Source organism: Festucalex cinctus, chromosome 8 (assembly GCF_051991245.1).
Source record: "Festucalex cinctus isolate MCC-2025b chromosome 8, RoL_Fcin_1.0, whole genome shotgun sequence".
Taxonomy (NCBI): Eukaryota; Metazoa; Chordata; class Actinopteri; order Syngnathiformes; family Syngnathidae; genus Festucalex; species Festucalex cinctus.
Window position 1 is genome coordinate 13,123,104 of NC_135418.1, and position 18,028 is coordinate 13,141,131.

The 18,028-nt window shown below is 40.7% G+C and overlaps 1 protein-coding gene across 3 annotated transcripts in view; it reads right to left on the reverse strand.

The window, feature by feature from the left end:
• slc2a9l2 (solute carrier family 2 member 9, like 2) overlaps window positions 1-18,028 on the reverse strand; it is an 84,657-nt gene that overhangs the window by 48,474 nt on the left and 18,155 nt on the right. For all 3 annotated transcript variants that reach the window (XM_077529254.1, XM_077529252.1, XM_077529255.1), the window contains 2 exons: window positions 16,885-17,030; window positions 4,853-4,985 (listed from right to left, as the gene is read on the reverse strand). In XM_077529254.1, the coding sequence (XP_077385380.1) occupies window positions 4,853-4,985; window positions 16,885-17,030 (279 nt within the window). The remainder of the gene's footprint in view (window positions 1-4,852; window positions 4,986-16,884; window positions 17,031-18,028) is intronic.

Here is an 18,028-nt window from a genome sequence, read left to right on the forward strand (position 1 = left end):
AAATATATAGGTGGATATAAATAAATAAATAAATAAATAAATAAATAAATAAATAAATGAGATTCAAAAAATAAAAATCTAAAAATAAATGTAGAAACACAAAAATTAACACAAACATAGAATTTAAATATCAATCAATAAATGAAAAGGCTGTGCTTTCATATTTATTTATTTCATGCTGCAGACGCTGTCAGCAGCATGAAAGCGTTTTGGATTGGAGAAATCCAGCAATGGACAACTATCTTGGCGTCACCACAATTTGCAACTTTAGTTGCTCGATAACGTCACACTTAAGTTCCTGTAAACAACAAGGTCCATTGTTTCTTTCGTGTGTTAATTCTCCAACTTAGACTAACATGTCGATCAACCAATAGACGAATAGTTCAACCCAAGACACAATTAGGACCACCCCCTCATTTGAATAACATTTCATGACTTATTTTATACTGACGGGGTCTGCAGCATGAAATAATAAATATGAGAACAGCCTTTTTATTTATCAATGGACATTTAATTCTTATATATATATATATATATATATATATATATATATATATATATATATATATATATATATATATTTATTTATTTATTTATTTTGTCCTTCCCACGGGCTCACCACCGGTGGGAGCGGCCAAAGGGGTCGGGTGCAGTGCAGGCTAGGTGGCAGCCAAGGGAGGAGACCTTGGCGGACCGACCCCCGGCTACAGAAGCTGGCTCTTGGGACATGGAATGTCACCTCTCTGGCAGGGAAGGAGCCCGAGCTGGTGTGCGAGGCCGAGAAGTTCCGACTAGACATAGTCGGACTCGCCTCCACACACAGCTTGGGCTCTGGTACCAGTCCTCTTGAGAGGGGTTGGACTCTCTTCCACTCTGGAGTTGCCCACGGTGTGAGGCGCAGAGCAGGTGTGGGCATACTTATTGCCCCCCGGCTCGGCGCCTGTACGTTGGGGTTTACCCCGGTGGACGAGAGGGTAGCCTCCCTACGCCTTCGGGTGGGGGGACGGGTCCTGACTGTTGTTTGTGCATATGCACCAAACAGCAGCTCAGAGTATCCACCCTTTTTGGAGTCCTTGGAGGGTGTGCTGGAGAGCGCTCCCTCTGGGGACTCCCTTGTCCTGCTGGGGGACTTCAACGCTCACGTGGGGAATGACAGTGAGACCTGGAGGGGCGTGATTGGGAGGAACGGCCCCCCTGATCGGAACCCGAGCGTTATTGGACTTCTGTGCTCGTCACGGTTTGTCCATAACGAACACCATGTTCAAGCATAAGGGTGTCCATATGTGCACTTGGCACCAGGACACCCTAGGCCGCAGTTCAATGATCGACTTTGTAGTCGTGTCATCGGATTTGCGGCCGCATGTTTTGGACACTCGGGTGAAGAGAGGGGCGGAGATGTCAACTGATCACCACCTGATGGTGTGTTGGCTCCGATGGTGGGGGAAGATGCCGGTCCGACCTGGCAGACCCAAACGTATTGTGAGGGTTTGCTGGGAACGTCTGGCGGAATCCCCTGTCAGAAAGAGTTTCAATGCCCACCTCCGGCAGAGCTTTTCCCTTGTCTCGGGGGAGGCGGGGGACATTGAGTCCGAATGGGCCATGTTCCGCGCCTCCATTGTTGAGGCGGCCGATCGGAGCTGTGGCCGTAAGGTGGTCGGTGCCTGTCGCGGCGGCAATCTTCGAACCCGCTGGTGGACACCAGCGGTAAGGGATGCCGTCAAGCTGAAGAAGTAGTCCTATCGGGCCTTTTTGGCCTGTCGGACTCCGGAGGCAGCTGACAGGTACCGGATGGCCAAGCGGAACGCGGCTTCGGCGGTTGCTGAGGCAAAAACTCGGACATGGGAGGAGTTCGGTGAGGCCATGGAAAACGACTTCCGGACGGCTTCGAGGAAATTCTGGTCCACCATCCGGCGTCTCAGGAGAGGAAAGCAGTGCACCATTAACACTGTGTATAGTGGCGATGGGGTGCTGCTGACCTCAACTCGGGACGTCGTGAAGCGGTGGGGGGAATACTTCGAAGACCTCCTCAATTCCACCAACACGTCTCCTTTTGAGGAAGCAGAGTCTGGGGACTCTGGGGTGGGCTCTCCTATCTCTGGGGTCGAAGTCACTGAGGTGGTTGGAAAGCTCCTCAGTGGCAGGGCCCCGGGGGTGGATGAGATCCTCCCGGAGTTCCTAAAGACTGGATGTTGTGGGGCTGTCGTGGTTGACACGCCTCTACAACATCGCGTGGACATCAGGGACAGTGCCTCTGGATTGGCAGACCGGGGTGGTGGTCCCCCTTTTTAAGAAGGGGGACCGGAGGGTGTGGTATAACTACAGAGGGATCACACTCCTCAGCCTCCCTGGTAAGGTCTATTCAGGGGTGCTGGAGGGGAGGGTCCGTCGGGAGGTCGAATCTCGGATTCAGGAGGAGCAGTGTGGTTTTCGTCCTGGCCGTGGAACAGTGGACCAGCTCTACACCCTCCGCAGGATCCTCGAGGGTGCGTGGGAGTTCGCTCATCCAGTTCACATGTGTTATGTGGATTTGGAGAAGGCGTTCGACCGTGTCCCTCGGGGAGTTCTGTGGGGGGTGCTTCGGGAGTACGGGGTGCCGGGCCCCTTGATACGGGCTGTTCGGTCCCTGTACGACTGTTGCCAGAGTTTGGTCCGCATTGCCGGCAGTAAGTCGGATTCGTTTCCGGTGAGGGTTGGACTCCGCCAAGGTTGCCCTTTGTCACCGATTCTGTTCATAACTTTTATGAACAGAATTTCTAGGCGCAGCCGAGGCGTGGAGGGGGTCCGGTTTGGTGGCCTCAGCATTGCATCTCTGCTCTTTGCAGATGATGTGGTGCTGTTGGCTTCATCAAGCCGGGGCCTCCAGCTCTCACTGGAGCGGTTCGCAGCCGAGTGTGAAGCGGCTGGGATGAGGATCAGCACCTCCAAATCCGAGACCATGGTCCTCAGTCGGAAACGGGTGGAGTCTCGTCTTCAGGTCGGGGATGAGATCCTGCCCCAAGTGGAGGAGTTCAAGTATCTTGGGGTCTTGTTCACGAGTGAGGGTAGGATGGAGCGGGAGATCGACAGGCAGATCGGTGCAGCGTCTGCAGTGATGCGGACTCTGTATCGGTCCGTCGTGGTGAAGAAAGAGCTGAGCCAAAAGGCAAAGCTCTCGATTTACCGGTCGATCTACGTTCCAACCCTTACCTATGGTCACGAGCTGTGGGTCGTGACCGAAAGAACGAGATCCCGGATACAAGCGGCTGAAATGAGTTTCCTCCGCAGGGTGTCCGGGCTCTCCCTTAGAGATAGGGTGAGAAGCTCGGTCATCCGGGAGGGACTCAGAGTCGAGCCGCTGCTCCTCCGCGTTGAGAGGAGCCAGCTGAGGTGGCTCGGGCATCTGGTTCGGATGCCTCCTGGACGCCTCCCTGGGGAGGTGTTTCGGGCATGTCCCACTGGCGGGAGACCCCGGGGACGACCCAGGACACGCTGGAGAGACTATGTCTCTGGGTTGGCCTGGGAACGCCTTGGGATCCCGCCGGAGGAGCTGGTTGAAGTGGCTGGGGAGAGGGAAGTCTGGGTTTCCCTCCTGAAGCTGCTGCCCCCGCGACCCGACCCCGGATAAGCGGAAGAAGATGGATGGATGGATGGATGGATGTTTTTTGTCTTTTTTATTTTTGTATTTATTGTTTTACTTTTTTTATGCATATTTGTTGTTTTTGTTTCTATTTATATTTATTTTTTGTATTTAATTCTTGAAATATATTTTTTATTTCTGTTTTTATTTACACTTGTATTTATTTATAGTTTTTTGTTTTTTTGTTTTTTTGTTGTTGTTTTTTTAATTTTGGCATTTTTGGTCCTCCATGCCAGGGAGCAGGCGGTAGCTGACAGTGGTCAGAAGGATGTGAGGAGAGTTTGGGCAAGTTTCCTTTTTACCAGGCAGTTTTCTATCCCTCAAGGACACACAGCATTCCAGTAGCCAATGATTGGCGTTAGATATCAAAGTTTCAACAAATGCATATTCCACATATAACCATAGGTGGGCATTCCATCAATATTGACGGAACGTTGGTCAATCCGCAATGACGGACGCCCATTTTGTTGACGATTAATGAATGATTGGAAACTTCAAAAAATTGACTGACTTGGCATTGCCGGTAGTTGGTTTTCATCTGATTGACAAATTTACGATTACAGTTTGTTTTGGTTTGAAATATTGACGGGAGGATGTACCGCCTGTTGACACTTGCCAAATGATGGACGCTCAAAAGTCATTGTCTGCCTCTGCATGTAACTAAACACAAAACAGCAGCTGTTGATAAATGTCACTTTCTCCCAGCATGTCAAGAGCGAACTTGTAAGACACGCTTACTCTTTGGTTTGCTTTTGTGCGTTAAAGAAAAGAGAAAGAGCCTCATCTGAGTCACAATTTGAACAGGCACAAATTGGAGAGCATAAACAAAGACAGATGGCAGAGATGAAATAAGAATTAAAGAGTCCCATTAGAAAACAAAGCAGTCCTTGAATGCAAAGTATTTGATAAGGTCATTGCACAAAGTTTGCAATAGTGTTTTGTTTGCTTGTTTTATATGGATACACTACAATACACTACACATAATTTAATATTGAACATTATTGATAACGCATATATGCTGTTGTTATATTGTAAGCATCTTAACTTGAATTGAATAATGCAATTGCAACGTGAATATCATACTCTGAAATTCTCTTACTTCAGAACAGCTCAAGGAACAAAATGTTATGAGAAAAAACCAGCATGTGGCCAATGTAAGGGTCTGCGAGTGTTTTAAAGCAGGACCCTGAGTGAGAGTGTTTATTACTTGACAGTGTTTTTGTGTGCGTTAGTTACCTCTCTCTGCTGCAGCCTCATCCCTCCTCTCAATCAGCAGGTAACGAGGACTCTCTGGGAGGAAAGGCAGAACGCAAAGCTGCAGCACTGCGGGCAATGCCAGGAAGGAAAACAAGTAGTTCCACCTGGACTCCTGCAGTCACAAATCAGCCAACAATGGAATCAGTGCCTTCAAGGTCAGTGATGCTCAATTGCAGTTTCTGACAATTGACGACAACAGTTGTAAAGAATACATTTTCCGAAGGTTATTCTTTATCCAGAATATGAACAAATAACATGATTCTGTCTTTTTCTGAGTATTTGTGCTTCTTCTCGTATCTGAAAACATGGAGAGTACTTAAAAACTCTAAACTGGCGGTGTGCGACACTGCAAATTTTGGTGTAGATCCAATAACAAGTAAATACAGGGCCAGTATCACCAATACTGATATTGATACTTTTTGAAAATTATAATATATATATTTTTTTAAATAACAAGCTAGCTGTATCATTGAATTGCTTTTTCTCAATCAAATTCAACCTTTAAGTGTTTTTGGTTTGTTTATTTTTTTTCCATCCATCCATCCATCCATCCATCCATCCATCCATCCATCCATCCATCTTCTTCACTGCTTACGCCTCACTTCTTTAATAAATAGAAAATACTTGATCAATGTACCCCCCAGAAACATTCCAACCATGACAAAATATTTTTTAACGTTCTTAAACAAAGTGCACAAAGTGATCATATGAAAACAATTTCAAACAAATACTTTCTCATAGGGGTGTTGGGGGAAAAAAAAAAAAAAAACGATTTGGCAATATAATCACGATGTTACAGCGCACAATTCTTGAATCGCTTCAATAAGCGGCCGAATCGATTTTTAAACATCCATTTCTGATGGAAAAATACTCAACAAAGCGTCTTACTGACGGTTACGGTTCACACCTCAAGCATGGAAGAATGTTATATTAATGGAACATTAAGGCTTAATATTTTATTTCAATACTGTTCAAACATGAAACAGATTACAACCCGTTTGTTTAATACAGTGGTTCAGATATAAGACTGAAGTCTCAGATCAATAAGTAATACATTTTCATACAACTCTTACAGTGTACATGTACAAGTTTACTGATTAATATTTTCTAAATTTGGGTACAAAAAAAATTCGCAACAATGGACTTATAAATTCGTATCGGGATTAATCGGTATTGAATCGAATTGTGATCTATGAATCGTGATATGAATAGAATCGTCAGGTACTAGGCAATTCACACCCCGACTCATATACTGTTCAGGAACTACAAATACAAAAATTTACAAAAAATGGCCTTCAACACTTTTTTTTCAACCTGAATAAAGAAGATGTTAAAGATTAGCATGCAACAACAAATATAAACCGTAAAAAAAAAAAACACCAAAAACAACATTTTCAAGTACAATACTGTATGTGTTTATGCAATCTACTACAAAGATGAGATACTAAGTCAGGTGATGGCACACAATCGAAACACACGACTGTGACATGCTCGTTATCTGTTTGACCAAACCACAGCAGTGCATAAAAGAGGCAAACTGAGACTAAACTATTAGATTAATATTTTTGTGCCAGTATTGATCCGATATTGATACATGCTTGGTATCGATAATATCGATATTTGGATGGATCCGCCCACCTCTGCTCTAAACTAACCAGCGGATACAAAAGTGAGCGTGAGCGTTTGCTTTTTCGTACTCAACCTCCCACTAACAATCAGCTGGGATGAGCTGCAGCTCACCCGCACACCTAATGAGGATACGCAGCATTGAAAATGGATGGATGGGTGGATAAAAGGAAAATTGCAAGTTGAACCTGCTCCTGAAGCAGATGATTTGAGTTTTGAGCTTCCAGTAGCAGACCCCAAAAGAAATTAAATTGTTACGTGAAATTGTTTCCAATTGTGTAAATTATATTACGTCAATATTTGGTGTTTATGGGGAATTTGTTACCATATGTAGAGGAGATGGAAAATGGGAGTCTTCAATAATCAGAATGTAGGTTAAATTTTATTGCAAACATGGAAAGGAGAAGGTCAAAGCCATCAGGTGCACAATTTCAAAATAAAGGAAAAGAAGAGGAGGAGAACCAAGCAAAGGGCGAAAGGGATGAAGACAGCTTTACTCTTATTTATGGTTGAAATCACTGATAACGTCTGTAACATTCTTGAGCACAGTGCTTTATCAGCCCTAATGTAAGCAAAAAAGCAACAGTTTTGAAATGAATTCATTTAACTACAAATTCAAATAAACTGGGAAACATTATTGCAATAAAGTTCTCTTGTTTTTTCTTGTGTGGTGTGGGGGGTTCACACAGTGAGCCATTCAAGCTCGGATCACCACTGCACATAGAATATAATAAATTGTGAGCCACCACTTTTTCTTTCTCTACCCCCCCCCCCCCCCCCCCCCCCCCACACACTAGTATCCCGATGTTGATCGAAACACAAAATCATCTAGTGATATGTCCAATATAATAAATTCTGACTATCAGAATTGCTTATTTATTTCATGATTGTATCCAGTGGTGCTTTTGGAGGTAGCCGCAAAGATGAATAGACAAACAAAGGTGGATTTATGAGCATAACAGAGGTCATTTACTTTGTCTCTGGTGCGGTATACCCCACGCTCTTTGAAATGTGCCTTGGAAGCTACATATTCATCATTCACAGCCTGGTGGATTCATCAGAGTGCATTTGAAACTTCCCATTTTCAAGGGACCAAACAGAACAAAGACAAAGAACATTGGAGTCATATGTATATTTCAACATTAACACGTGGTTACCCAAGCAGCATTTTCCTCTGTACTCCATCCATCCATCTTCTCTAATCATTACTGGAGCCGATCAATACTAATCAAAATACCATGTTCAGACAAGTGAGGTTGCATAAAACATTTTTGGGTTAACTACCTCTTTAAGTGAACTGACTAATTTCAATCTTGGCCTATAATTTGGCATCTCCACGGCCATATGTGAGAATCTGAGAGACTCAAAAACGCACACGCAAGTAGCACACTGTCACATACAGAAAAATGTGCACACAATGCCGCCTCAACTTTTCGAAATCTGTGCAATGTTGTTTAATTAAATGCTGGCATTGAGCTGGAAAATGTGACCCTCATTCTGACCTAAACCCCCACTTTGACACGGCTCAGTAGGTAATAATTGCACATGTGAATAGCAGCGCTCGAGCAATAATGCAGACACTTTTACAGACAAAGGGGGAGAAAGTCACAATCATACCTTTTAAATATTGCAGTGAAATTTCTAATCACATATTGAATTATCATTTTCGATTCGATACTATCACAAAATGAAGGTCATGATACGATAATTATCACAATATTGTTGGCGATAAAAATAAGGTCACAATATTGTAAAAAAAAAAATGTGCTCATACTAAAAGAGAGAGAGAGAGAGAGAGAGAGAGAGAGAGAGAGAGAGAGAGAGAGAGACTCAGTTCAAAAGCAAATTACGTTCCCCTTCATATGACCATTAGCGTGGATTTTAAACATAGAAGGGCCAAAACATGTCTTGTAAAAATTTAACTGCACTAAAAAAAAAAAAAAAACTAGCCACCAGAGGGTGCTAGAACTGGACAAACGTAAAGCAACATGACTTTTTTAACAGATGTGCTGCTTTTAATATCATGACATGACGATATATTGTACATATATATTGGCACCTATTTTACACCTGAAATTTTTTTTTGTTTTGTTTTGTTTTTTCCCCCCACTTGTCTTCCTGACACTATCGGCCCTATTTGTGTTCCCTTCAAAAGTTGAGCGCAGTCTTGGGTGGAAATTTCTTTCTTTAGGAATTTTCATAGACTAGTGCCAGTAGAATTGGGGCATAATATAGCGTTTGCACCATTGTGCACCTATGTGGGATGGAACAAAGCATTTTCCCGGCCGATCGTAGAGACATCCCCTCATTTGCATTAAAATCAGGGTGGTTTGTAAACTGCAAGACCTCCCCTTAGTCTGCCACACATGTGATGTGGTTAATTGGAGAGTGCCTTGTGCGGTCATTGGTGTGCTATTAAAAATCGAATAATCCGATCACTGAATTGATTTCCACGAGGATTCAGAGGGATTGTCCCACACTGTTGTGATATTCATGAATGAAATATGATGACATGCACCACACACGTCAATGGAGCTCAGAATCTGTTTGTGTCTTGATCAAATCCACCGAAATTGCATTACACCACAATTTAGACTTGCTTTTAGCTAGTCGAAAATCTAGTCACCAAATTGGCAGATGCGCCCGGGGCGTGAAATAGAATACATCGGAATGCCTATTAAGGCGTAGCGCAGTGTACCATGTTTGCAGAAAAGGGGCTGTAATCGCCGCTGCTGCTTTTTTATTCCAGCAACATCTTAAGGCTGTCATTAGATGCACCACAGGGAAACATAAACATGTCATCTTTGGAAAATGTGTAGAAAGGAGCCGCTTGCCAATCACGCACTGTCATCATTCAGCATGCATACGTGATTTTCTTCAATTCACTGGTCTGTCCCTGAAGGAAATTAGAACTTTATTTATTTATTTATCAACTTGTGACCAAATCCAAATAAACTGTGCATGAATTTGAATTACTGAGAGATTGTGTGGTGTGCTGATGTCTCAGAGAGAGAGAGAGAGAGAGAGAGCGAGAGAAAATCAATGGACATTGCTCATATAATGTGATTAATGTTCAACCTAATATTTTACTCTTCGCCTCTGCTACAAATTACTCTTGGTCCTATGTGTGTTTTGACAGGTCTTTAGGTAGAGGAAGCTCAGAACCCCTAAAAACAACTGGTACCAAATTTGAATTTGGACTATGATTTATTGGTGTTTTAGAGTGTGTGGTGATTGCTCATTGTAAGCTGAATGGGCCCAAGACCCTTCCTAATTTATCAAATGAAAACAATGTGTGACTTTTCAACCTAATTAGATTATGTGTGTTCTCTTGCATGTTCTGTTTTTGTTCAGAACAAGTACACAACAATATGAATCCATGCTATATTTATGTTACAACATTTCAGCATACATTTTTTCATTAAAATTTTCCATTATGATAAACAGTTTTTTTTATTAGATTATTTGCATAAAACACAAAACACATTTGTCAACTTTATGCAAAGAGTGCACATGGACACAAATAACGGGGTCAGGTTGATTTTTTTTTTTTCTTTATCCTGTTTTTTTTTTCATGTGCCTTATGGGATTGATTCTAGTTTTGATAAAGACATAATTCAAATGCAAATGCATATAGCACTTTCCGGGAAGAATACTGCTTTACAGTAAACGGCGAAGAGCAAACATGCAATTTGACAATGTGCCCTCTGAGGTTAGCCCCCCCACCATCCCCTTTGAGTCATCTCATGCTACATCGCTTCAAGAGGAATGTGTATGCTATCATGCCGTGATTGAATGCAGGTGAAATACAAATGGCTTCACTCTTTTGGCCTCAGTTGACAGAACAAAGCAAAGGTGAAAGCACATTTAATGGCAGCTTCCCGCAAGTGAATGCACTCCACAAAAATGGTTTGTGTAGTACGTAACCTGTAATGGAAATGTCAGAAGGACAACCGTGTTTAGTTCTGCGTTTATACTATTTGTGTTAGCCGGTCAGTCAGCATTACTTTACTGAAGCAAAAACACTCCTGAGAGAAACGATCAATCAACAAGACATGGTATGTTTGACTTTAGCTAACGTTAATTGAAAATCTTTAATTCAACAGCAAGCTGTGCGACGTAATTGGCTGTCACTTATTTGTAGACGTTTACAGTCTAATGCATGATGGATTACAGGGTGCACTGCACTAATTATCTGACTATAACATTGCCCCAATAAATTGATGTGATGTATGTTTTTTACACCTTTGATGAGTCATATTGAGACTCATTAGGTCACATTGTCACGCTGTTAAGGGATTTGTACGTTTTTTGTTTTGTTTTTTTTGTTTGGGTTTTTTTTAGTCACTGGCGCTGTCCACTAACCAGAATCGTTACTAATGAAAAAATACCAAATACAAGCTGTGACTTTGAGTTACTGCTTTAACGCTCTGTGCCTGTTGGGGTCCAACCAGTCACATATGGTTTGTTTGGCTATCCAATTATACTGTTTGGTCATTATAACGTTGCTACAGCAACAAATCTAATGGTGAAATTTTGTGCTACTGGGAAAATATTGACAAAATGAGAACTAAAAAAAAAACAACTAAGCCCTGGTTCTAGTCAAATCCAATTACACTATAAAAATTGTTACATGCAGTTGTTCTTTGAATTTACTAATTTCCATTCAAAACAGGAAAAGTTATTGATTTGATTGTGAAGAACATTTATTTTGTATTGACAAACATCAATTTTGATTTGTATGGAACTAAATGTACATTCAAAGGACCCAAAATAAAGTTTTTCATTTCCTTCCAATATTTTTTTTCTTCATGCCCTCCAGATAAAATGCGCATGCGTATTGAAAACACCAGGGTTTATAAGATAACACAAATAAATTTTAAGTCAAACAAACTAAACCAGCTCAATGCCGTAGTGGTAGTGTCTGCCCTGAGTCTAGAAGGCTGTGGGTTCAATCCCTGGCTGAGTCATACCAAAAGACTATTAAAAATGGGACCCATCTGCCTCCCTTCTTTATTCTCAGCATTAAAGGTTGGAATTGTGACATTAGATGACCAAATGAAGTGCAAGCCCCTGCTACTGCTCACCACTCCCTCAGTGGATGGGTCAAATGCAGAGAACGAATTTCACCCCACTTAGATGGGCATGACAACCAGTGGTCCTTTAACTTTATAATATGTGAGAAATATTATTTGGGTATCCATCCATCCATCCATCCATCCATTTTCGTCACCGCTTGCTCCTCACATACATAAATAAATTAATTAATTGGTGTCAAAGTGAATATGTTAATTCAGTTAAAAGTGAATTAATTAATTTGGTTCAGTAACTAAAATGTGAAGAAAATAAATTGGATCAAGGCAAAAAAATAAGGATGGTTCAAGTGAAGAATTATTGTTTACATCAACATGCAATGATAAGTCACTCAGTTTAGCTTCAAATATTTTAGATGCGATATCTGAACATCATTTTTTTTTTTTTTTTTTTAAGTTTAAGTTTAAGTGGGGTTATAATATGTAATGTATGTATACATCAGTGTTTCTCAATTCCAGTCCTCAGGCCCCCCTAGCCAGCCTGTTTTCCATGTCTCCCAATTGCAACGCAGGTGAGGATCGTTATCAGGCTTCTCCAGAGCTGGCTGATTAGCTGTCATTGGAATCAGCTGCATTGGGAATTGGGAGACATGGAAAACAGGTTGGCTAGGGGGGCCTGAGGACCGGAATTGTGAAACACTGGTATACATGAAGATTAGTAACAGCCTAAGGCATACTTATTTCTTGTAGCTCCATTAAGATATTTTTTCCTCAAATGAAAGCATAGCTGTTAAAAACCTTATGTCACACATATTGGAAGAATATAAAAGGTGCATGGGTGGAGGATCAGCAGAAAAGCCCATCATCCCCACTGCCTGGCACTGTTGACCGTGAATGTCACCTCTTCTGAAACCTATTCTACTGATGCTGATGGAAGATATGCTCGCTGACAGCTGACACTAAAAAGTATGTGCAATCAGAGCGGTAAATATTACAGCAGTCAGTGTTTTGCGCAGAGGGCCACCGTTCCACTTCCACTGATATCCACACATTACAATAAATCAGACCACAATTTATGGACTGATATCTTTCAATTTAAGCACCAAATGTAGAAATAATGTCAACCCAAAACAAGACAAAGACAAAGCCTCCGAGTGCAGACAAGTTTTATAGCTTTTCTTATTCAATTTATCAGAGTAATAATGGCCATGCCTGAGGACAATTCTGTTTTTACTCTCACATGCAGAGATGCAGACAAGGCCTTGCTCAAGGACTCTTCCCCAGTGCTCAAAAAGCGGAATAGCTTCACTGCAGCAACAAGGTGGAATTTCCCAATTTTCTTTACATCCTGTTGTGGATGTAGTGAGGATTAGTATTGGTATTATTTTTAAGGAACTGTAAACAATCCCCTAAAGATAGTTGTGATGGATTTTGAAAGACAAACTATAAATGAGGATAGAAACATTAGCTAAATTACACATACTATTGCAGTAAAGCTTGTGTCCCTGCTGCAAAAACATGGGGCCATCCATGAGCTACATGATGGTCAGAAAAAAAAAATCCATTTGTCAAATCTAATCACTATTTCACACCCTACGCAAGTGACATCTTTGATTCCTGATAGGAGCCTTCACCATGACCCAAAAAATATTTTGAGTCTCATACCCAAAGGCCTTCAAATACCATGGTGGTATTATCGGAACATGTCACACATTATACGGCTGGTATGTGCCTGTCAAATTCCTGGAAAACAGACAGGCCTAAAGGGTGGCAAATAGTTCAACACTAAATATGGGACTGACCATTATTTATGAATTACAAACGAGTTTGTGTCGTGTGTAAATGTCAGAAACGTAAAGAGGAATAGAACTAGTGCTGTCAAAGTTAAAGCGTTAACTAATCACAAAAAATTATCGCATTAATCATTGTATTACCACAGATTAATCACACTATTAATTTTGACCGCAGATGATCTTTTTTAGCCGACAGCGGATGATTACATTAAAGGTAGCTGTTGGAGTTTGAGCAATAAACATAACTACATGCACTAAAGTAAAGCATTTAATAAATGTTTACATATGCCGTAGGTCATTTTTTTCCCATTTTAAATTATGCAAATAATTAATTGATTAGAAAAGGCAGGATGAGCATGTGCAGTGGATATAAATTTTTGAGGACGTCCTCATAACATTAAATGTCGAAAAAATTAACACATAACAGGTGCGCTTCAAATTTAGCTGCAAAATATGTTGGGGAAGAAAAGCTTTTTTAGGTCAGTGATTAATCATGATTAATCAAAATTCTACAATGTGATTAATCTGAGTAAAAAAAATTAATCGTTTGACAGCTCTAAATATAACCCATAGATTAAAAAAAATAAATAAATAAATAAATACATAAAAACAGCAAAAGCCTAAAAAGCATTACATTTGGTCTGAATATGGTTCAGTATGTCAATCATCAAGTAATTGAGAAAATAACTGAAGTCAGTCTACAGAGTTGCAAGTTGAGGCAGGAGGGGGGGGACATTTTCTTTGTTTGTTTGTTTGTTTGTTTGTTTTATATTTCACAAAAATGTCATTAAATGGAATCTTTAAATTGGTTATCATCGGGGCATAGAAATGAAAATGTTTTGTGTCGTATTTTGTTTTAAAGGTTACTATAACCTGCTATTCATGCTATTGATTTATTCTACACAGTATATAAAGGTTGCTTCAAAATACGATGTAATATGAGTCTGTCCACCTCCCTGTAGTTCCACTGAAAATCTTCATGCCATTTTTAGAGGGAGTCACAGCTAAAACTTTCATGCATAATGATTGTCTATAAGGAGACTGATTGTTGCATGGAAATCTAGACACTGAGTCATTGAAATGATTCAAAATGGTGCAATCATATAACAGGACAATAGATGAACCTCAAACATAGCAAGACGTGAATTTAAATTTGCCATTGCTAGTGCATCCATTGTCTGATCTCGCTTACCTGGCCAACTCTCCGTTACAAAGGGTTAAGGTCCCCCTTTATCTCAAACCGTAGTAACACGGGATTTATCGAGGTGACGGGGACGCTTCAAGCTGGCGTTGAAAAGGATTCGTTTAGGTTCTCCTAGTTTTAGAATGTCAGCCCCAGCTTCCATTAGATTAACACCCTTAAAGAGTAACCTTTGATGATTTAAGGATATAAATCTAATCACACTCTTTTTACAGCGGCTCCCTTTCCATGATCGTTTGCACTTAGAAAGACCTAAATAAGTTTAGCTGTCCTTAGCAGGACCGCGAGGGCTTGTTTTATTTTGTTTACGTAAGCCGAAGTAACCTTACAGGATTTTTGGAACACAGCCAACATGTATTTAGAACAATACAATATTGTAACGCAGCGTTCATTTGTTAATACACATTACAAGATTTTATCATTCATGTTAGTGACGTCACCTTAATTCATTAATATTTTGTTTTTGGTGGCATCTGCTCAGCCCTCAGCCCGTGTTATCTGTCACCATACATGGATGAAGATGCAAGCATAGTTTCATTTCATTTATTTTTATGGACTATTGTCCAGCTGTTACCATCTTCTGTAGAAACTAAGACCCCTAAGGAAACAAATCAAAGAAACAACTTTCAGCCATCTATCTTTGTATTATGTCCTAAATATTTGCTCTATTATAACTTAACCAAGCATGTTTAACAAGCAGCAGTGGCCATTGGTGAGAGAAATAAGCCTGCCAGGCTTAACAGCTTTTGCAGATCAATGCACAAGAGAAGCAAAAGTGCAGAGCAAAGCATCTTCTGAAAAGTTTTATCAAGGGGACAAGCGCCAAACAGTGTTCATCTCTTCTGAACATTACATTACATCTGTTGTCAGAAGACTGGGCCATTTGTGGGAGGGGAGGGAATCTCTCTGAGAAACAAAGGTGTCAGGGAAGCGAGCAAATAGCGCAATGTTCCGTTCTGTTCTGTTCTGTTCATACAACATCTGAGGCTCACAGTTCAGGGATTTTCTCCTGCCTCTCTGTCAAAGTCAGCTGGGATGGGCTCCAGCTTTCCCCTCATCAAAAACAGGATAAGCTGTAGAAAATGGATTTGTATTCGCCCTGGAATTCCCTCCCAGACACCCCTGAGGTCTTTTCTTTTTTCCCTTTTCATTTTCTCAGGCTGCTCCATCGTAAAGGAACCGTAGCGTCCAGATGACCTATATGCCACTACCAACTTCTCTTTGTGTAGTTTTTTGCTCAGGAAAATGAAAATGGTAATCATTTCCAATATCAAGGCATTTTAAAGCAGATGGTAAATAGCTCATTAGCCTGGAATCCATCCTTTTATCACACCAAAATCGATATGCTGCAATGTCTTGCTGTGAAATCACCGATACAACAGGAGACAGATTCACTGCATAGCTCACATGGATAAAGTCATATAAAACTACTATTTTCATCACTTCTTGCTTATGAACATGTTCAAATTAAACAATCAAATGTTATCATGGCAAAAAAAAAAAAAAAGATATCTGGTGAAGGAAATGACCTCTTTCATAGCCTACAACAAGAGTACTCAAATAGATTAGGGCTTAGAAAGTATAACCAAATACAGATTAATAGGTAAACCCCAAAATAGGATAAATAAGCCAAGACTTGAAGCCACGAGGCCACCATATTGCTCCTCCCAAGAAAAGTTTCTCGGCATACGATCCTATACATTTACAGTACCGAAATTAGAGAACATTTGAGACAGTAGTTAGTAGTACTGTTAAGTTGTACTTAAATACATGTATAATTTATATGCTTAATGATGTTTACAGGAGGAACCTTGTATATTTTTATTAAAGAGTTAAAACTGTAATTCAACAAAAGATGCCTCTGCCAAATCTAATATTGGGGTCTAAGGAACTGAGCAATAAAAGAAAAAGGGGGTCTTCAAGCAGCACATACGTCCACTTGTTATTTATTTTTTATTGTTTTACTTGTTAGAAAAATAACACCCTGCCACAAACTCCCACCCCCAACCCGATACTAACTGCCTACAAAATGTATATGTCTAATTTGTACATATACAGTATAGTTTATTAAGTAGTCTGCTCGCGAGATGGGAGGAGCAAGATGGCCGCCCTGTCGCCTTCAACAGCTTGCACGGGCGTGTATGGGCTATCGACTATCCAGTCGTATATTCAGATCAGTGTATAATGCTCTAATAATGCATTCTGATGCAACAAATAATGGCTAATGCTAACAAGGTACCTGTATGTCGATAATGACTTTATCATTGGTGCACACATCAAAACCAAATTATTAATTTTCCTGAAAATCTTTCATGATGTTGAAAAGGTAACAAAGTGACGAATAATCTGTTAACTCACCTGGCCCAACAGCTCAGGTAATCCCAGCACCTGCCCAATGAACACTCCGAGACAAATCAGAATAGAGTTGAACTGACCAATGGAACCTCGGATATGTCTTGGGGAAATCTCTCCAAGATACATTGGTAGCACACTGAGAGCGATACCTATGAAGGGGGGGAATAAAAGAATAACATAAATTGTACTGTATTCATCTTATTTATGTCATGTTTTGGTTTTGTGGGGGTGGGATTTTTTTCTTTTGGTGTTTTGGGTTATTTGTCATGTATTCCTTGTCTCTTCCCTTGTCCCGTTATCTCTAACCACGTCCACCTGAGTGTGTCTTCCCTTCCCAGTGTGTTGACCAATCAGCTCCCCAAGCCTCGTGTAATTTTCTCGTTACCATGTGTATTTAGTTACCCTGCTTTCTTTCACTTCTTGTTGAGTCATTGTTGCTGTCCCTGTCATCCCATGTTGTCCATGCCATGCTTTGTTGCCCTTGTGTTTTTGTCGCTATAGTTTATTTTTGACATTGTTCATTTTATTTTGCCATAGTACCTTGTTTACCTTTTTTTTTTCTGAATTAAATCCCCTTTTTACCTGAATCCCTGCCTTGCCCTGTTTTTGTTTCCCACTGCATTTGGGTCCTGCCTCCAACAACCCCCCCAACGTGACAATTTATGGTTACCATGATATGTCACATGACGATATCATATGATGATATAATATCATATAAGAAGACATTGAAAAAAAATCACTTGTGACTTAAGGGCTTCTTAAAGTTTGTCTTTTTTGCCATTTTTGATCCTACTTTTTTGTGTCAAAAAGTGTAACAATGTAAATAATCTTAGTCCCCATAAACATACTGAATAACTTTAGCTGAAGTTTTTATCTTGATCTCTGTTTCATCTCTATTTTGATAAGATTCAACTTTCATGGAAAGCCCACTGCATTCCCACACTGAATTGTGCCTGCCCATTCTTATCAAAACCAGGGTAAAATATTACAAGGTACACTGTATCTAGCACACATTTAATTCCCAAAGGAAAATTTTACACCTGCTGTATATTGATTTGCTTGTGTTAACACCAAACAGTGAATCAGACCAAAGGCATGCAGGCAAGGAGGGCTGTCAGAGTAATGGGGTACACAAATGACTCAGCTG